The sequence below is a fragment of the Molossus molossus genome, unplaced genomic scaffold (genome assembly GCF_014108415.1).
Source record: "Molossus molossus isolate mMolMol1 unplaced genomic scaffold, mMolMol1.p scaffold_m16_p_1, whole genome shotgun sequence".
In the NCBI taxonomy this organism is placed as follows: Eukaryota; Metazoa; Chordata; class Mammalia; order Chiroptera; family Molossidae; genus Molossus; species Molossus molossus.
Genome location: NW_023425344.1, coordinates 52,529,365 through 52,547,546, shown reverse-complemented (window position 1 = coordinate 52,547,546; position 18,182 = coordinate 52,529,365). Strand labels below are relative to the sequence as shown.

The following is an 18,182-nucleotide window of genomic DNA, read 5'->3' as shown; positions in this document are numbered from 1 at the left end:
AGGATGAAGAGAACGTGAGCCAGGAAATGCAGGGCCGCCTGTGGGAGTTGAAAAGGGCAAGGAAACAGATCACTCCTAGAGCTGCCGGAAGAAACAGCCCTGCTGACACCTTGGTTTCAGCCCAGTGTGAGTCGTCTCGGACTTGTGTCCTCTAGATCTGAGCAAAACAGATTCATGTGGTCTCAGGTCACCAGGTGGCAGTTTGTTGAAGCAGCGACGGGAAGCGAATCCAGTGTCCTCGTGGACCGCCCCAGTTTCTCACACTGTTGTTGAACCATGAGCCAGAGCGCGTCCGATCTGGGAAATATGATGACCACAAGTAACATTTCCGTGGAAGTCTTTAAAAAGGCTCCCCACGTTTCTTATCTGTCATGGGTTCCCAGCCTTTGGCCCTGGAGGCAGATGCTGATTTTCCTGGCTTTCAATGCTAGACTCAAATTGAATTCGCCTTTAAAAGTAGTATCTATCAACAAATTGTAAGATGTTAATTCTTAGGACCCTAGCGGAGCTGTCCAGTCAGCAGAGCCCCCAGCGAGGACCAGTGCAGCCAGGGGGAGTGCTACTTTTACAACCACGCTGGAGCCCTGGCTGCTTTGGCTCAGAGGTTAGAGCGTCGGCCGGCGGACCAGAGAGACCTGGGTTCGGTTCTCACCAAGGCCATGTACCTCGGTTGCAGTTTGTCCCTGGCCCCTCTCACGCCGATGTTTCTCTCTCTCTCTCTTCCTCCCTCTCTCCCTCCCACTCTATCTGAAGATAAATGTAAAAATGTCCTCGCGTGAGGATAAAAAGCTAAACAAAAAAACCACAACTGGAGTGTGAAAACTTGGCCTCTGGGCCTCACTTAAAAAATAATCCCCTTCTATTTGTTATTCTGTTATTATTTGATTACCTTAAGATGTATCAAAAATGAAAAATAACTTGGGTGGGGTTTTTTTTTTTTTAAATAATGTTTCTCTTCAGGCTTTTTCATATTTTTTTTTAAAGGTCTTCTCTTACCTGATTTCACGTCTGAAACAGTGAAGAATGTGCTGTTCTTTCCTCAATGACTCTCGAACATAAACATCGTACAGTTGCAACAAATATTTATGAAAAAGACAGATTAAAAAAAATGAGAAGAATTTTTAAGCGTACAATTATTTGTTCTTTCTTAATGAGTAAGAATAACCCCCAAAACACCTTTTCGTTTTTTTTTCCTCAAATAGCTTGATAAAAACTCTTGGACTGTGAAAATGAGTTTGCAACTAAAATAAAAGACATCAAAGAGTTTCTCTGCCTAGAGGAGATGAAGTGAGGACAGAGAACTTGGCTGTGCTCAGCAGTTCAGCATGTGTCACAATTAGTTTTTAATTGCCTTCAAGAGAAGATGCATCCCCTTCTCCGCTAGTGTTTAAGGCCTTGGTAAGCCCTTTGGTGTGTGGTGCCCTTTTTAAGGTCCATTCTTTACCCCATTCACATCTTTCCTGGAGCAGCTGGCTCCTGTCATTTCTGATGAAAGTCATTCTCTTTCCTTTGGCTCTAGGATTTGGAAATGTTGTTGTTGGAGCTACTTCTTTAGCAGATCTTGAAAATGCTTACTTAATTTCATTCTTGTGGCCAGATTGTTGCATACTGACAATTTATACCTGATAAAGGAAATTGCCTGTGTGAATGCCTTTTGATAATAGAGCAATCAGCCAATTGTTGGGAGAAAATCCAGTCTCTGGGTTGGTAATGGACAGCCAGCCTGGACTTCAGGCCCTCTGCTGACATGGAGCTTAAGGTCTCTTCTAACCACATCAGAAATACAAGCAAGGGGTGGGGACAGAGTGGGGACAGAGGCCCCAGGGATGCTGGGTCATGGAATCCGAAACGAACTCCCTTCTTCTACAGCACTAGCTAGAGCAGTGGTTCTCAACCTTCCTAGTGCCGCGACCCTTTAATACAGTTCCTCATGTTGTATGTGGGCGTATCTGCATGTGGGTGCACCCGCCTGGAGACGGATAGAGGAGCCGTGTCTCGGTTCCTAAAACCATCGGTAATATGTGTTTTCCGATGGTCTTAGGCGACCCCTGTGAAAGGGTCATTTGACCCCCAGGTTGAGAACCGCTGAGCTAAAGGATTATGATGATAGTGATAATAACATCAGCTAATTTTTCATTTATTGAGGTGTTACTAGATGGGGCAAGCCCTGTCTGTGCCTTACCTCATTTGATTCCTATTATTATCCTTGTTTTACAGATAACCTCTTTGAGCCATAATTTTCACAATTTGCTGGCAGGATGCCAAAGATCATCCTGCCAGCAAATTGTGAAAAAAGGTCTGGTTGGTATCAGTTTGAAACCAACCAGAATTCAAACACAATGCTTTCTGACTCCAGACCTTTAGCTCTCCATCATACCTTACTCCCTTCCGTGCTTGGAATTGCAGCCACATTGCATCAATCACAGTACTGTATCTCAGTAATCTGTGTGCCTGGGGTGGCTTTGGTCTTAACTAGATCAGTGAAAAATTGTACTGCAGTCACTCCAGGTTCTAGCAGTGTTGATTGCACTCATGGATGCTTTTGCAGTCTTACTGTTCTGTAATGTAGTCTTTGAAATGTGCTGGGGAGATTTGTGTATCATTCTGCAACATAGAAAAGATCCCAAACTGTCTGTCCTCCGTTTTGAGCATATATGACCGACTGTGTGAAGGAGTTAGGATCCCAGAGCATGGCCACAGTGTCATGCTGTGAGAGCACTCCCTCTCAAGAATTCCCACTTCAAAAAATAATCATTAATTTTTTTTCTCTCCCAAAGACTGGTGTACACTGGGAACACTTAAACACAGTTAAGATACCACATATCTGCCCCAAAGACGAGATGTAAGCATTTAACTGTTCTTCCATAGAGAATTTTAGAACTTTTGTGCAAACAGTGCATGATATCAAGAACTAAGACACTTAGACCAGGAGGGCTGTATTCTGAACAAGTTGGCAGAGAAGACTTTTTTTTTTTTTTTTAGGAAAGATGGGCCATGGGGGCCGGGTTGAATTTATTTGCATAGATGAAGCGAAAGCAGCAGATCTTTTCCCCTGGTGAGCAGAGCAGGTTGTGAAGGCAGGCACAATTTAGCTGGGTCTGGTGAGCACATTAGAATGTTTTGATAGACTAATATGGAAGACAGTGATGAAAAGAGATTAGGGAGAGAGGGCAGAGGGTCTTCTATGTCAAAGTTAAGTTTTGATTTGCTTAAGTTACCTATTCTTTGAGTTTCACATTGTTGTAAAGTGAAGAGGACTTGATTAATAGATGGACTTTCAAGCAATGTTTAGGTCTAACATGAAAAATATATATCAATTTTCTGAATCTATTTCATCTTGAAGTAATGATGAGCCACTCAGAGAGAATAAATAGTAATATTAATACTTAACATTTATTGGGTACTTACTATGTGCCAAACAATGTTCTAAACATTTTGAATTAGGCCATTTAATTTTTACAGCAATCCTGTGGATTAAATACTTCTACTTTAATTTTTACAGATGAGGACTGACATAAAAAAGTCTTAAGTGACCAAAATCACAAGGGTAATATCATGATAGAACCTAGACATTTTATTATTTATTTATTTAAAAATGTTTTTTTATTTTTCTCCCTGGCTGGTGTGGCTTAGGTGGTTGAGCATTGTCCTGTCCCCCTAAAGGTTACTCGTTTGATCCCCAGTCAGGGCACATGCCTGGGTTGCGGGCTCGATGCGCACTGCGGGGCATGCAGAAGGCAGCCAGTAGATGTGTCACTCGCACATTGATGTTTCTCTCTCTAAAAGAATTAATAAAAGATCTTTAACAACGTTTTATTTTTCAATTATAGTTGACGTATAATATTCTGTTAGTTTCGGATGAACAACATAGTGCTTAGACATTTATGTAACTTACGAAGTGATCACCACGATAAATCTAGTACCCATCTAACACCATACATACTTAATACAATATTATTGTATCTATGCTGTACTTTACATCCCCATGACTGTTTTGTAACTACCAATTTGTACTTCTTAATCCCTTTTCCTTTTCCACCCATTTCCCAACTCCCCTCCCATCTGGCCACCATCAGAATGTTCTCTGTATCTCTGATTTTCTTTCTATTTTGTTTTTTCATTTATTTTTCTTTTTATATTCCACATATGAGTGAAATCATAGGTATTTGTCTTTCTCTATCTGACTTATTTCACTCACCACAATACCTTTTAGGTCCATTCATGTTGTTACAGATGGCAATATTTCATACTTTTTTATGACTGAGTCATATTTCATTGTATATATGTACCATTTCTTCTTTATCCATTCAGCTATTGATGGACAGTTAGGTTGCTTCCATATATTGTCTATTGTAATTAATGGTGCAAGGAACATACAGTTACACATATCTTTTTGAATTTGTATTTTGGATATTTCTGGATAAATACCCAGAAGCGGAATTTCTGGGTCCTTCTTTGTCTCTTGTTATAACCTTTGTTTTAAAGTCTAATTTGTCTGGTAGAAGTATTGATACCCCAGATTTTGTTGTTGTTTTGTTGTTTTCATTTTCACGAATTATCTTTTTCTATCCCTTTATATTCCGTCTGTATCTTTTTATCTGAAGTGAGTCTCTTATAGACAACCTATGTAAGAGTCTTTTTTTTTTTTTAATTCATCCAATGTATATTGATTGGGTAATTTAATTTATTTAAATTTAAAGTAATTATTGCTAGATATGTAGTTATTGCCATTTTATTCATATTTTATATTTTAGATCTTTTTTTTCTTCTTTTTAAAGACATCCCTTTAACATTTCCTGTAATATTGGTCTGGTGGTGATGAACTTCTTTAACTTTTTGCTTGTGTGGGAATCTCTTTATCTCTCACTCAATTCTAAATGATGGCCTTGTTGGATAGAGTAATCTTGGTTATAGGTCCTTGCTTTTCATCACTTTGGCTATTTTGTGCCAGTCTCTTCTGGCCTGCAAAGTTCCTTTTGAAAAATTAGCTGATAGTCTTATGGAATCTCCCTTATAGGTAACTGCTTTTCTCTTTCTGCTTTTATGATTCTCTTTTTATCTTTAACCTTTGGCATTTTAATCATGTTGTGTCTTGGTGTGGACCTCTTTGGATTCATCTTGTTGAGACTTTGCACTTCCTGGGTTTGTATGTCTGTTTCCTTCACCAGGTTAGGGAAGTTTTCAATCATTTTTTCCTTCAAGTAGGTTTTCAATTTCTTGCGTTCTCTCTCTCCTTCTTCTGGTACCCCAATGATATGAATGCTGGTATGTTTGATATTGTCCAGAGGCCCCTTAATCCTATTTTTTTAATTCTTTTCTTTTTCTTTTTGCTGTTCTGATTGTGTTTTCTGTTACCTTATCTTCCAAGAAATGACTCAGTCCTCCATCATCTAATCTACTGTTGATTCCCTAATGTATTCTTCATTTCAGTTATTATATTCTTCATTTCTGACTGGTTCTTTTTTATATTTTCTATCTACTTTTTTATGCTTCTTATCTACTTGATGAAGTTCTCACTGATATCAGTGTTTTGAATTCTGCATCTGGTAGATTGCTTGTCTCCATTTTGTTTAGTTCTTTTTCTGGAGTTTTGTCCTGTTCTTTCATTTGGGACATGTTTCTTTGTTTCCTCATTTTGGCTGCCTCCCTGTGTTTGTTTCTATGTATTAGACAGAGCTGTTAGATCTCCTCATCTTAGTAAAATGGCCTTATGTAGTAGGTGTCCTGTGGAGCCTTGTGGCATAGTCTCCCTGATCACTTGAGTCACGGGCTCTAGGCGTGTTCCTTGTGTGTGCCCTCCTGTTGTAGTTGAACCTTGATTGCTGTTGGCACATTAGTGGGAGGGATCGACCCTCAGGGTGATTGGTTTTCAGGACTGGCCATGAGTACAGTGGAGGGGCTGTTGTATAGGGGCTGACCCTATGGAATAGGATTTACTTTAGTGGGGCTCTGGTGCCTGCTGAATCTGCCCTTTTCATGTGTCATTGTGGAGATGATTGGATGGTGCTCTGGTGTGGTCTGAAATTGGCCACCTGGTCTGTTGGTTCTGGGGCCTCTTGGGAGGTTCAGGACAGGGTCATCTGCTGCTTGTTCCCTGCCCTAGGTCACTTGGTATGAGCTACAGAGCAGCCTTCAGATGGTTGCCCCGTGTGCTGGGCTTGGAGGTGCTTGGGAGAGGCCCAGCCGGGAACTGGTGCTGGTGCTGGGACCTAGGCATTGTAACCATGGGACTTGGAAACAATTTTCCTGGCATTAATTCAGATAATATTTTGGTACAATTTATACAGTATTGTTAATGAAAAATTATATTTGGGGAGTTAGGACTTGGCTCTTGCAGTTTTTTGGTGTGAGGTGATGAGGACTTGGAGGTGATTGGAAGAAAGGGGAGACATTTCTAGGGAGGAATCAGTGGGACTTGAATGATACTATTTGGGGGAAAAGTTAAAATGAAGTCAGCTTTGCCCTGGCCAGTTTGGCTCAGCGATTAGAGCGTCGGCCTGCGGTCTGGAGAGACCCGGGTTCGGTTCCCGCTAAGGGCACATACTTTGGTTGCAGTTTGTCTCCGGCCCTGGTTGGTCGTGCGGGTGGCAGCCACTCGATGTGTCCCTTTCACATTGATGTTTCTCTCTCTCTGTCTCTTCCTCTCTCTCCCCCCCCACTCTATCTGTACAAAAAATGGAAAAATATCCTCGGGTGAGGATAAAAAAAAAAATGAAGTCAGCTTTGTAGCCTGGAGGTTTGGGAGATTCAGCACATCATGAACAGAAATAGTGAAGTCAGGAAGGCAAACTAAATATTCAAGTAAAATGAGAAATTTACTGTAGATATCTTAAGGGTGAAAATTGTGTAAGACACATTATTCTCTGCAGAGAGCTGTCCCACGCAGGATTCAGTTTGAGGGAACTTCTTTTTCTCTTTCAACATGTATTTACTGAGCACCTATTGTGTGTGGGATATTGCACTTAAAGACAGACGTGTGTAACCGGGGCCAAAGCCTCAGAAATGGTTAGAGTTTGGAAACTATTGGAAAAGGTTAACATGGTTGACATTAAAACAGAAAGTCTGACTAGCTCAAAGCTCTTTAAGTATATGGAAACATAGCATATTAACTCCTCAAATCCCTTGATGTATGGTGTGTAATATTTGTGTATATGTGTGTACAGATGAATGCATATGTCACACATACATACATGGACATTTACACATGAATGTGGTTGTTTTCATGCAGCACGAAGGAGAAGAAGGCTTCAAGTTAAACTCTAGAGTGAGAAATTTAGATGTAAGAGGATTCCCGGACAAGGAGGTTATTAGCATTACAATTAGATTGGCAGCAGAGATGTGACAATATCTTAAAGGTAGTTCAAGTTTCTGAGGAAATCTGGAATAAAAACATGCCCATCTTCCATGCCTGGGTTCTGAACAAGTTGAGAAATAGCAAATCTAAAGGCACAGTGAGAATCTCTTTTGCAGAAAGACTGGGATGAAGCATGGGACTCTCACTTGCTTAGGCCGTGTTCTGGCTGCTGGTGTACCTCATCTGGCTGGGGCAGGGTCTCCCCTGGGGCCATGGAAGAGAACATGTGCTCCTTAGCATGATCCTTCCCAGGATGAAGAATGGTGAGGGAGGTGCTGAGCTCTGCAAACTTCTTATTTTTTCCAGACTTACCAACCACGTTCTTCACTCTTCTTTACTGGAGGGAAGGGTAAGTTAATGGGGATGAAGAGGCTTGGACTACTCAGGGAAAACTCTCCTTACAGAGAGCAGGCGCAGGTTAAAGAGGGTGACAAGTTTTGTGGAGATGTGTGAAATATGAAAAGGGGATAGAGAGTGATGAGGTGGTTACTGGTGGTCAGGACAGACCTCACTGGGAGGGCCACATTTCAGCAAAGGCCTGGAAGAACTGAGGGGTAAGCCATGCACCTGTCTTGGGGGGAAGACACTGGGCAGAGGAAACAAGTACAGTGACCTTCAGATGGGAGGATTGCCGGTGGCGGGCTGTGAGCTTTTTTGGGTGAGTTTGCAGAAGCGTGACATGGTCTGCTACTTTAATTCCTCTAGCTCTTTATTGAAGATAACCTATAAAGGGGCAGAACAGAAGCAAGGAGGATGGTTATGAGGTTCATTAAAAACTGAGGTGATGGTTGTTTGGCTTAGAGTAGGAGCAGGGGAGGTGGTGAGCAGTGGTCAGAGTCGAGGTATTTTGAAGGCCGAGTCAATAAAATTTGTGAAGAGATTTGGTGTGTGGTGTGAGAAGAATTAAGGATGGTTTAGTCAAATTTTTGGTCTGAGTAACAGGGGATAGAGTTGCCATTTACCGACACAGGTAAGGGGCAGATGTGGAAGTGAGAGGATAGAGAGTTCACTCTGGGGAATGTGAGGTTGAGGTGCCCAGCGAATATCCACGTGGAGAGGATCTGTAGGCAGTTGCACTGAAGAAGAGCTTGTGGGTGAAGCCTGGGCTAGAGATGCATGACTGTGAAGGCATCCGAAGTCGGGACACATGAGCTCACCAGGCTCCGGGGTAGATGCAGGAGAGTCTGATCCTGGGGCACTGCAGTGTTTACAGCTCATGGGCACAAGAGGACATGCAGGAGAAAGAGAGGGGGGACCAACAAGGAACGAGGAGGACCAGAAGGGAATGGTGTCCTGGAAGCTACACTATTTCAAGAAGGAAAGAGAAACCAGGTCAAATGCTGCAAGTATGAAGATGGAGTCTTGACCGTTGGTTTCAGCAACATGGGGTTACTAGTGACCTACACCAGAGTCTGCCTGGAGTGGGTTCGAGAAAGAACAAGAATGGGAAGAAGGGAATTGGAGGCATCTAATATAGTGTCTTTTGAAGTGTTTTGCTGTAAAGGGGAGCGAAGTAATGGATTAGCTAGAGGTAGATGTGGCATCAAGAAGGTTTTTTGTTTTTTTTTTAAACCAGAGATGAGAAACATGGCAGTTTATTTATTTGCTGGTGGGAATGACCTAGTTATGTGGGGAAAATTGATTAGGAGAGAGGACAATTGCTGAAACTGTTGTTGCAAAGGCAAGAGGGGGCTAGGATGTGCTGTGCAGTGGAGGGCAGACAGCACATACATGCCAGCAGGGAGATGGGCCACACGTGCTCTGATGCCAGTGGACTGTGGGAAGTTCACGGCCTCTGAGTCGCGCTTGGGTAATCAGTGAGCACAGTTGGCTTTTCAGTGGCTCAGCCCTCTGGGGCCACAGAAACCTTTGCATACCTCTGACTGTGGTCCTTCAGCCATCTCAGCTGACAATCGAATAGTTTCATATATGAAACTGCACATGGGCATTATTTTAGTGAGTAGCTAACTTAACATTTAAGTTAATAGCTAATCCTTACCGAATTATTTGCATAATTTCATTTAATCCTCTCACCAAACCTATGAAGTTGGAGCTATTACTGACCTCCATTTAACAAATGAGGAAACTTGAGTCTAAGGAAAAGTAAAGATCTTGTTCACGTTCATATGTTAACTTGCTGCTGACACTGCAGTCCATTCCTTAACTAGGCTGTATTGATTTGTGGAAGTGTTTGGGCCTGTGAAATGTGTAATTTCTGAATGCAGCAAATTAACATTGGATATGATTTGGTTTCCTTATGTGATTTTAATCTGAGAATAAATATTTTATCTCCCAAAGACCGAGAATTTAAGAGCCTTTTACAGAAAATTTTGAAGCTATACTAGAGGAAAAATTGGTTCACTGGCTGTGGGTAGGCAGAACATCATCATTCTGGTGGTGGCTTTCATTTGTAAGTGAGATTTTAAATTAGAATTTGACAGTAAGATGTTCCATCTATTCTAAAGTGAATAAGAACATGGGAGCATGATCTTCAGCTTCAAAATGATCAGAATTGAGATTTTCCTTTGGCTCCTCGCTGGCTAGTGGCATACCTTCTAGTATTGCTTTCTTGTTTATAAACTAGGGATAATAACACCTACCTGCTGTGAGTGTTGTGAGAGTTAGAGGTGATGTATTCTTGGGCACAAAGCCCAGCCCAGCATTGACTCTGCTAGTCAACGGCAGCTGACCAGGCAGCTCCTGTGTCAGTTTGTTCACTCACTGTCCAGGGGCAGGTAGCCTGGGAGGTTACTAAGTGCATCTTTTCCTTTGATTATCTTAATTTCCATCTGGAAAATGACTCAGGGTTTTATTTCAGAAATGTTTCTCATGTGCACATTTTTGGAATGATTAACTATTTAGCATTAGGGAAGACAAAGCACTATAGCAATATACCATCTTTATTTTGAATAAAAATTTAGAACATATTGTCTGATAGGAGAATTGGAACTGTCCCAGTGAATGTGGAATGTATGGATCACTGGAAACATGAGGCTCTGGGATCCTCCTGGGTGTGGAGGAGCCTCCCTGCATTCTTCTTACATTTTCTAGTTCTCCGGTCACTTAATCCAGGCATCAGTATATTGTCTAGACTTAGGTTGTGTGAATTCCCTTCAGTGGAGATGGGAAATCCATACATTAAAATTAAGCATTGCTTTCTCCCTCCCATGAAACAGTAAACTTATGGTTAGAGAAAAAATTATAACTGGGATTATTGGTGCAGCTAGATGCTCAAGGACCTTGGATAGTAAGTCCGAGTGTGGAGCAGCTTAGACAAAACAAAGGTTTTCTAGTTACCTGCTTTACCTCCTTAATACACATTAAACAAATTCTACTGACGAGACCCTGGCAAGTACAAAATTGTTTGAGTATATTGGGAATACCAGGTTAACTGGGGAGTTCTTACCCTCAAGGAATGAATTTGGGGTAAGCTTTGTCAGTCCAGATCCAATATACTGATTCATCCTTTGCTATGGGAACTTTCCCCTCCATCACCCCACTCCTGTGACACTTGAGTTAATTCCTTAAAATTTCGAGTTCTTTCCCTAAACCAGAACTTACCAAAGTAGTCACCAGAGATTTGCTGTAGGACCCCCAATCTCTGTTTGTGCTGACAGTAATACCTAGTGTAGGTCCTTGATTAGGACATGGAGCACCGCCAGTGCGGGGATGTGCTGCTGCTGGGAAATCACGTCCAGTGTTGGAGTCAGGCTTCAAGTTTCTCGGGGACAGAATGGCCTGCTCCTCCTCTGCCTAGTAAATGTTTACAACCATGTTACCTTGCATTTTTAAAGAGAGATATTTTGTTTAAATCCACTGGTCATTCTAAGTGGCATAATGATTACAAACATGCACTCAAGAAATTTCCAAGTTACAAAATGCCTTCATTTGTCTTCTTGCACTTACTTTACACATTGTTTGAGGTATTTAACAAGCAGGAAAGTAATGGTAACATAGTGATTCTATAAGGGTATTTTAAGAGCATAGATTGTAGGTTCATTTATGGGTCTCAAACTTTTGGATGACGTACATGCCGTTTCTATAAGTGAACAGTATTTGTGAATCATAATTTTTTCAGGGTACTCGAACATTCTATAGGACTAGTCTTAGGCTAGAATTATGAAGGTGGGGAACTGTTTAATTCATGCTCTCAGATTTCCCTTTCCCTGCTTTCTATATCCATCCTTGTGGCCTCCTCATTTCCTTCTCTGCCTTCAAAATCATTTCCGTTAAAGGATAAATGGTTCATCCATTGTGTTTTCTTTCCCAAGGATGCTTGCATTTGAGCAGATACTATATTCACATTGGCTAAACTAAGTGAATTAAGTTCTAATTGTGAGAAATTCAGTTTAACATGTAGGTGGCCACCCATGTTGTCAGGTGGACCCCAAATACACTTTTATATTCAAATTGAGTGTTTGTTCCATGTAAGGAATACAGTGCAAAATGACAGCGCCACTTGCTTCTGACTAACCGGTACCTGCATATTCAATTTATAGATTATTACTTTTTTTTTTTTTTTACCTGTTTCTTCACTTTTTGAAAATATTCTGTGATTTCTGTGACATGACATGAGAATGAGTATATGGGCTTTGGAGAAGCACTTGGATCCATATCTGAGCTTCATAGTTACTGGACACATACCCCCTGATTCTCAGTTTCCTCATCTGTGAAGTATGACTGTTAGGGTTGTTATGATGGAAAAACTGTGTATATACTACAGTGTATAAATTACAGGCCATAGTAGATGCAACATACAGTAGCTATTGTTACGAGAATAAATTCTCCTATTCTTATAGGAAGATTTTTTAAAGATAAGAAAAAAATGTCTTCTACATAATAGCAACTTTGTTAAAAGTTTGTAGCACGTGTCAGTTAAGCAATAATAAATGAATTGGGAATAAGTCTTGATTATAAGCAATCCAGGTATAGTTTATGGAAACTTACATTCATTTTCTCAAATATATAAATGAGATATGAATATTCACATTATAATAAGCTTTTTTTTAAAGAAGATTCTTTGAACACAATTACCTAAGTGCACTTGAGAAATGATTTGAGTTCTTGAAATGTGATACTTATGAGATGATTCAGAAATATACTTATTATGAAAGTTCAGGTGCAGTCTTGTGAGTCGGGCACTTTATGCCTATGTTATGTCCTCCCGTGTTCTCTTGTTGCACACGGTCCTACAATTCTATTTTTCACTCCACAGATTTACCAATAAAGAGACAGAAAGAGTATGAGCTGGTGACTCCAGTCAGTACAAACCTAGAAGGACACTATCTCTCTCATATTCTTTCTGCAAATCACAAGAAGAGGTCAGCGAGGGACGTGTCTTCCAACTCTGAGCAATTGTTTTTTAACATCACAGCATTTGGAAGAGATTTTCATCTGCGACTAAAGCCCAACACTCAGCTTATAGCTCCCGGGGCTGTTGTGGAATGGCATGAAACAGCTCCGGTGCCTGGGAATATAACTGACCCTCTTAATGATCATCAACCAGGAAGTGCTTCTGAAGGAACCTGGAAGACTGAGCCTTTGCACACTAACTGCGCTTACGTGGGGGACATTGTGGACATTCCAGGAACCTCTGTTGCCATTAACAACTGTGATGGTCTGGTAAGAGTCATTCCCTTTTGTGTGTATATGTTTGCAGGTGTTTGGGAGTGCACCATGGCTTCAGCATGGTTTGGAAGGTAGAGGTGGAAAGGAAGCCTTATTATTATATTTTAAATTCAGGAAGAAGCAGTAGAAAACATTTTACTGTCAAAGATGTGTGCTTTGGCTCAATTTTGATATGAGGACATTATTCCAAGAAATAAAAGACAGCTATTTTAATATTTTTTGCTTATGTTTTCACTTGTGTTACTTTGGGGAATTTTATTTCCTTAATTTCTTTCAAAGCATTCTGAAAACTTTCTAAAGAAACATAGATTCCTCCAAAATGATAGTATTACACTTCTTATGTGGAAACTTTGGATATTTTCTTAAAGAAAGTATTTTGAAAGCATTCTTTTGCTTCCCCACAGAATGTTAAAATGGGAAATGAGCAGATCTTATGTCACAGTTTGTTCAAACAGCATTACTTTATGAATGTGAGATGTAGTTGTCTATGTATGGTGGCTTTGATTCATTTTTTTCCTTTATCTTCAAGTAAAATACCCTTATATTGCTCTTCAGTTTTATGATTGAATCCCATAGTAACTGACCCTTCTTTACACACTCTGCAGATGTGAAATGTTTTTGTTTGTTTTGTATCTCTAGGTGTTATTTGAAAAGTGTGTCAATGTTTATGCCTTTTTCATCCACAGTTGACTCCAAGTCTTTGTTTAAAAAGAGCAACCATTTTTCCTTTCTATGGTTGCCAGGCTGCTGTTTCTTGGGAGTTCAAGCTATTCCCTTTGTTTTGTCACTGCTTCTAAGAGTTCTCAAAAATATTCCTTACATTCCTGTTCATAATTATTCTACCTTGGCTGGTCCTCCACCAGTACTGTGAATATTCTGCTGTTGCCCTTTCTATGCCTAAGACCAACCCACAGGAATTAGGATACCATATGTTTTATCAAATGCTGCTGAGTTCATTGTTTTAAGTTTTATTTTTTTAGTCTTGTACCACCTCATGTTGTTCTGTTGAATTTTAAAAGCCAGCACAGAAAATTGAATAGAATATGTGCAGTAGGCCTGACTCTCCAAGTTGGATTCCATTTGTTTAGGATCCATACCCTCATGTTTGGGGTTGGACCATGTTCTGGGGTTTGAAGACATGGGGAACCTCTCAAATTCTTCTTCTTCCACATAAAGGTTGAATATATCTGAATTAACTAAGTCATTTAGGTTTAAAGTGCTCACTGAGAGAGCTTGATTTAGTACTGCTAAGCTATAAATGGAAATGAATGATTTAAAAGGTACTGTTTTATAATAATTTAAAGAAAAATTTGAGTATAAAATTTCAGTATTCTTTTTTAGATTTTTAAGTACAATATTTATTGTATTCATTTTATTTTATTTTATTATTTTTTATTGTTGACAGTATTACAGCTGTACCCATTTCCTCTCTCATCTTTGCCCACCTCTACCCAGCCCCCGCCCCACCCCAGGCCTTTCTCACACTATTGTCTGTCCATGGGCTATGCATATATGTTCTTTGGTTAATCTCTTCCCATCCCCTCATCCCCCCCTCTGAAATCTGTCAGTCTCTTCCATGCATCCATGCCTCTGGACATATTTTTTTTTTTTGCCATTTTTTTTGTTCATTAGATTCCACATATAAATGAGATCGTATGATATTTGTCTCTAACTGGCTTATTTTACCTTGTAGATAAGTTTGATATTAGGGAGTGTTGATACCTCCAACTTCGTTTTTCTTTCTCAAGATTGTTGAGGCTATTCAGGATCTTTCTTGGTTCAATATAAACTTTTGGAATATTTGTTCTAGATCTGTGAACTATGCCATTGGTATTTTACTAGGGATTGTGCTGAATCTGTAGACTGCTTTCAGTAGTATGGACATTTTAATGATGTTAATTCTTGTAATCATGATACATTTCTTGTATCTCCTTCTATTTCTTTTTTCAATGTTCTATAGGATTATGGTTAAGTTTATTCCCAGGCATGTTATTTCTTATGTTGTTGTTGCAATGGTAAATGGGATTTTTTAAAGTTTCTGAGAGTTTGTTTTGGGTGTATTAAAATGTTATTGATTTCTGGGTGTTAATTTTGTGTCCTACTTTGCCAAATTCATTGATTACATTTAGTAGTTTTTTGGTGGAGTCTTTAAGATTTTTCTATGTACAATATTATGTCATCTGCGAATAATACCAGTTTTACTTCCTCCTCTCCAATTTGGATACCTTTTATTTATTTTTCTTGTCTGATTGCTGTGGCTAGGACCTCCAGTACTATGTTGAATAAAAGTGGTGAAAATGACATTCCTGAATTGTTCCTGTTCTTAAAGGAAACACTTTAGTTTTTGTCCATTGAGTACAATGTTGGCTGTAGGTTTGTCATATATGGCCTTTATTATGTTGAGATATGATCCCTCTATTCTCACTTTGCTGAGAGAGTTTATCATAAATGGGTGCTGGATTTTGTTAGATGCTTTGTTGGATTTTTTTCTACATTTATTGATATGATCATGTGGTTTTTATCCTTCATTTTGTTTATTTGGTGTATCACATTTGATTTGCTAATATTGTATCAGTTTTGCATTCCCAGAATAAATCCCACTTGGGTGCATGATTTTTTTAATGTATTGCTGGCTCTGATTTGCTAACATTTTGTTGAGGATTTTAGCATCTATGTTCATTAGGGATATTGGCCTGTAATTTTCTTTCTTTTTAGTGTCTTAATCTGGTTTGGGAATTGGATAATACTCACCTGTAAACTGCTTGGAAGTATTCCCTCCTTTTGAATTTTTTGGAATAGTTTGAGGAGGATAGGTGTTAGTTCTTCTTTGACTGTTTGGTAAAACTCCCCTGTGAAGCCTTCTGGTCCAAAAGTTTTGTTTGCTGGAAATTTTTTGATTACTGTTTCTATTTCATTAGTTGTTATTGGCCTATTCAGGTTTTCTGATTCTTCCTGATTGAGTTTTGGAAGATTGTAAGTTTCTAGGAATTTGTCTATCTCACCCAAGTTGTCCAGTTTGTTGGCATATAGTTGTTCATATTATTTTCTTTCAATCCTTTGTATTTCTGTGAAGTCACAATTGTTACTTTGTCTCTTTCATTTCTGATTTTATTTATTTTTGTTTCTTGATAAGTCTGGCTAAAGGTTCATCAATCTTGTTCATCTTTTCAAAGAACAAGCTCTTGGTTTCATTGACCTGTTGGTTTTTTTTTTTTTTTTTTAGACTTTGTCATTAATTTTCACTCTGATCTTTATTATTTCCTTCCTTCTAGTTACCTTGGGCTTTCCTTGTTGTTCTCTTTCTAATTCATATAGTTTAGTGTTAGATTGTTTATTTGAGCCTTTTCTTGTTTTTCAAGGTAGGCCTGTAATGCTATTAACTTCACTCTCAGGACTGCTTTTGCTGTGTCCCTTAGATTTTAGGTTGTTGTATGTTCGTTTTTGTTTGTTTCCAAGAAGGTTTTGATTTATGCCTTGATCTCATTGGTAATTCATTCATTGTTTAATAACATGCAAGTAAGTTTCCAAGTGTTTGAATGTTTCTGAGTTTTATTGTAGTTGATTTATAGTTTCAGGCCATTGTGATACAAGAAGATGCTTGATGTGATTTCAGTCTTCTTGAATTTAAGACTTATTTTGTGTCCTAACATGTGGTCTGTCCTTGAGAATGTTCCATGTGCATTTTAGAAGAATGTATATTCTGCTGCTTTGGAATGAAATATTCTGTAAATATCAGTTAAACCCATCTGATCTAGTGTGTTGTTTAATATCACTGTTTCTTTGTTGATTATTTGTCTGGAAGATCTATCCATGATGTCAGTGAGTGTTAAGTACCCTGCCATGATGGTATTGCTGTCAATCTCTTCCTTAAAGTCCACTGATAGATTTTTAAATATATTTATGTGTTCCTTTATTGGATGCATAGGTGTTTACAAGAGTTATCTTTTCTTGTTGGGTTGATCCTTCTATGTATTATGTAGTGACCATCTTTGTCTCTTGTTATGGCCTTTGTTTTGAAGTCTATTATGTCAGATATGAGTATTGCTACCCCAGCTTCTTTTTGTTTGTTTACATTGCATGGAATATTTTTTCCATCCTTTCACTTTTAGTTTGTATAAATCTTTTGTTCCTAGGTGGGTCTTTTGTAGACTGCATATATATAGGTCATGTTGGGTTATCCACTCAGCTTACCTGTGTCTTTCGATTTAAATTTAAGGTTATTGTTGATAAGTACTTAGTTATTGCCATATTTTTATACCTATGTTCATTTTTGTCTCGATTTCACCTTAAAGCTGTCCCTTTAACATTTCTTTCAGTGCTAGTTTGGTGGTAATGTACTCCTTTAGCCTTTTTTTTTTTTTGGTCTGGGAATCTCTTTATTTCACCTCAAACTTTAAATGATAGCCTTGCTGGATAGAGTAGTCTTGGATTCAGGTCCTTGCTTTTCATTATGTTGAATATTTCATGCCAATTCCTTCTGTCCTTAAGTATTACTGTTAAGAAATCAACTGACAGTCTAATGGGGACTCTCTTGTAGATAAATAACTTTCTGTCTCTTGCTGCCTTTAAAATTCTTTTTTTTTACTTTAATGTTTGTCATTTTAATTATGGTGTGTCTTTTAGCTGTCTCTTGGTTTCTATGTATTAAAAAGAACTGCTCTGCCTCCCAGTCTGCCTGAGATGGCCTTATGTAGTAAATTTTCTATGGGACCCATTAGTACCATCTGCTTTATCTCCTGAGCTGGATGTTCTAGGAACATGTCTTGTGTGGTATTTGGGCTCCTTTGTTGTAATTGGTTCTTGATTGTTGTTGTCCCATTCATGGATGGGATTTCCCCTCAGATGGTTGACTAAGAGGCTCAACCCCGACCCTGTCATGCAAGCTGTTGTGCAGAACAAAAACATATGAAAGGCCCCCAACAACAGCAAAAGCAACCACAAAAGAGCATGAGGAAAGAGAACAAGAATAATTAAAGAAAAGAAAAGGATAGTATGAGAAGAAAAAAAAAGTGGAAGAAAAAACAATATGAAAGGAAAGAAGGGAGAGAAAAAATAAGAATAGGAAAAGAAAAACAGTAGCAAAGAAAAAAAGGAGGGAAAATTTAGGAAAGGGGAAAAGAATAAAGAAAAAATTAAGAAAAAAAAGAAAGGAGGAAGAGAAAAATGGAGTAAGAACAGGAAAGAGAAAAATGAGAAATAT

General features: G+C 39.0%; 1 protein-coding gene across 2 annotated transcripts in view; it reads left to right on the top strand.

The window, feature by feature from the left end:
• Positions 1–18,182, top strand: part of ADAMTS3 (ADAM metallopeptidase with thrombospondin type 1 motif 3) — a 251,188-nt gene that overhangs the window by 9,423 nt on the left and 223,583 nt on the right. For both annotated transcript variants that reach the window (XM_036279182.1, XM_036279194.1), the window contains exon 3: positions 12,570–12,976. In XM_036279182.1, coding sequence (XP_036135075.1) covers positions 12,570–12,976 — 407 coding nt within the window. The remainder of the gene's footprint in view (positions 1–12,569; positions 12,977–18,182) is intronic.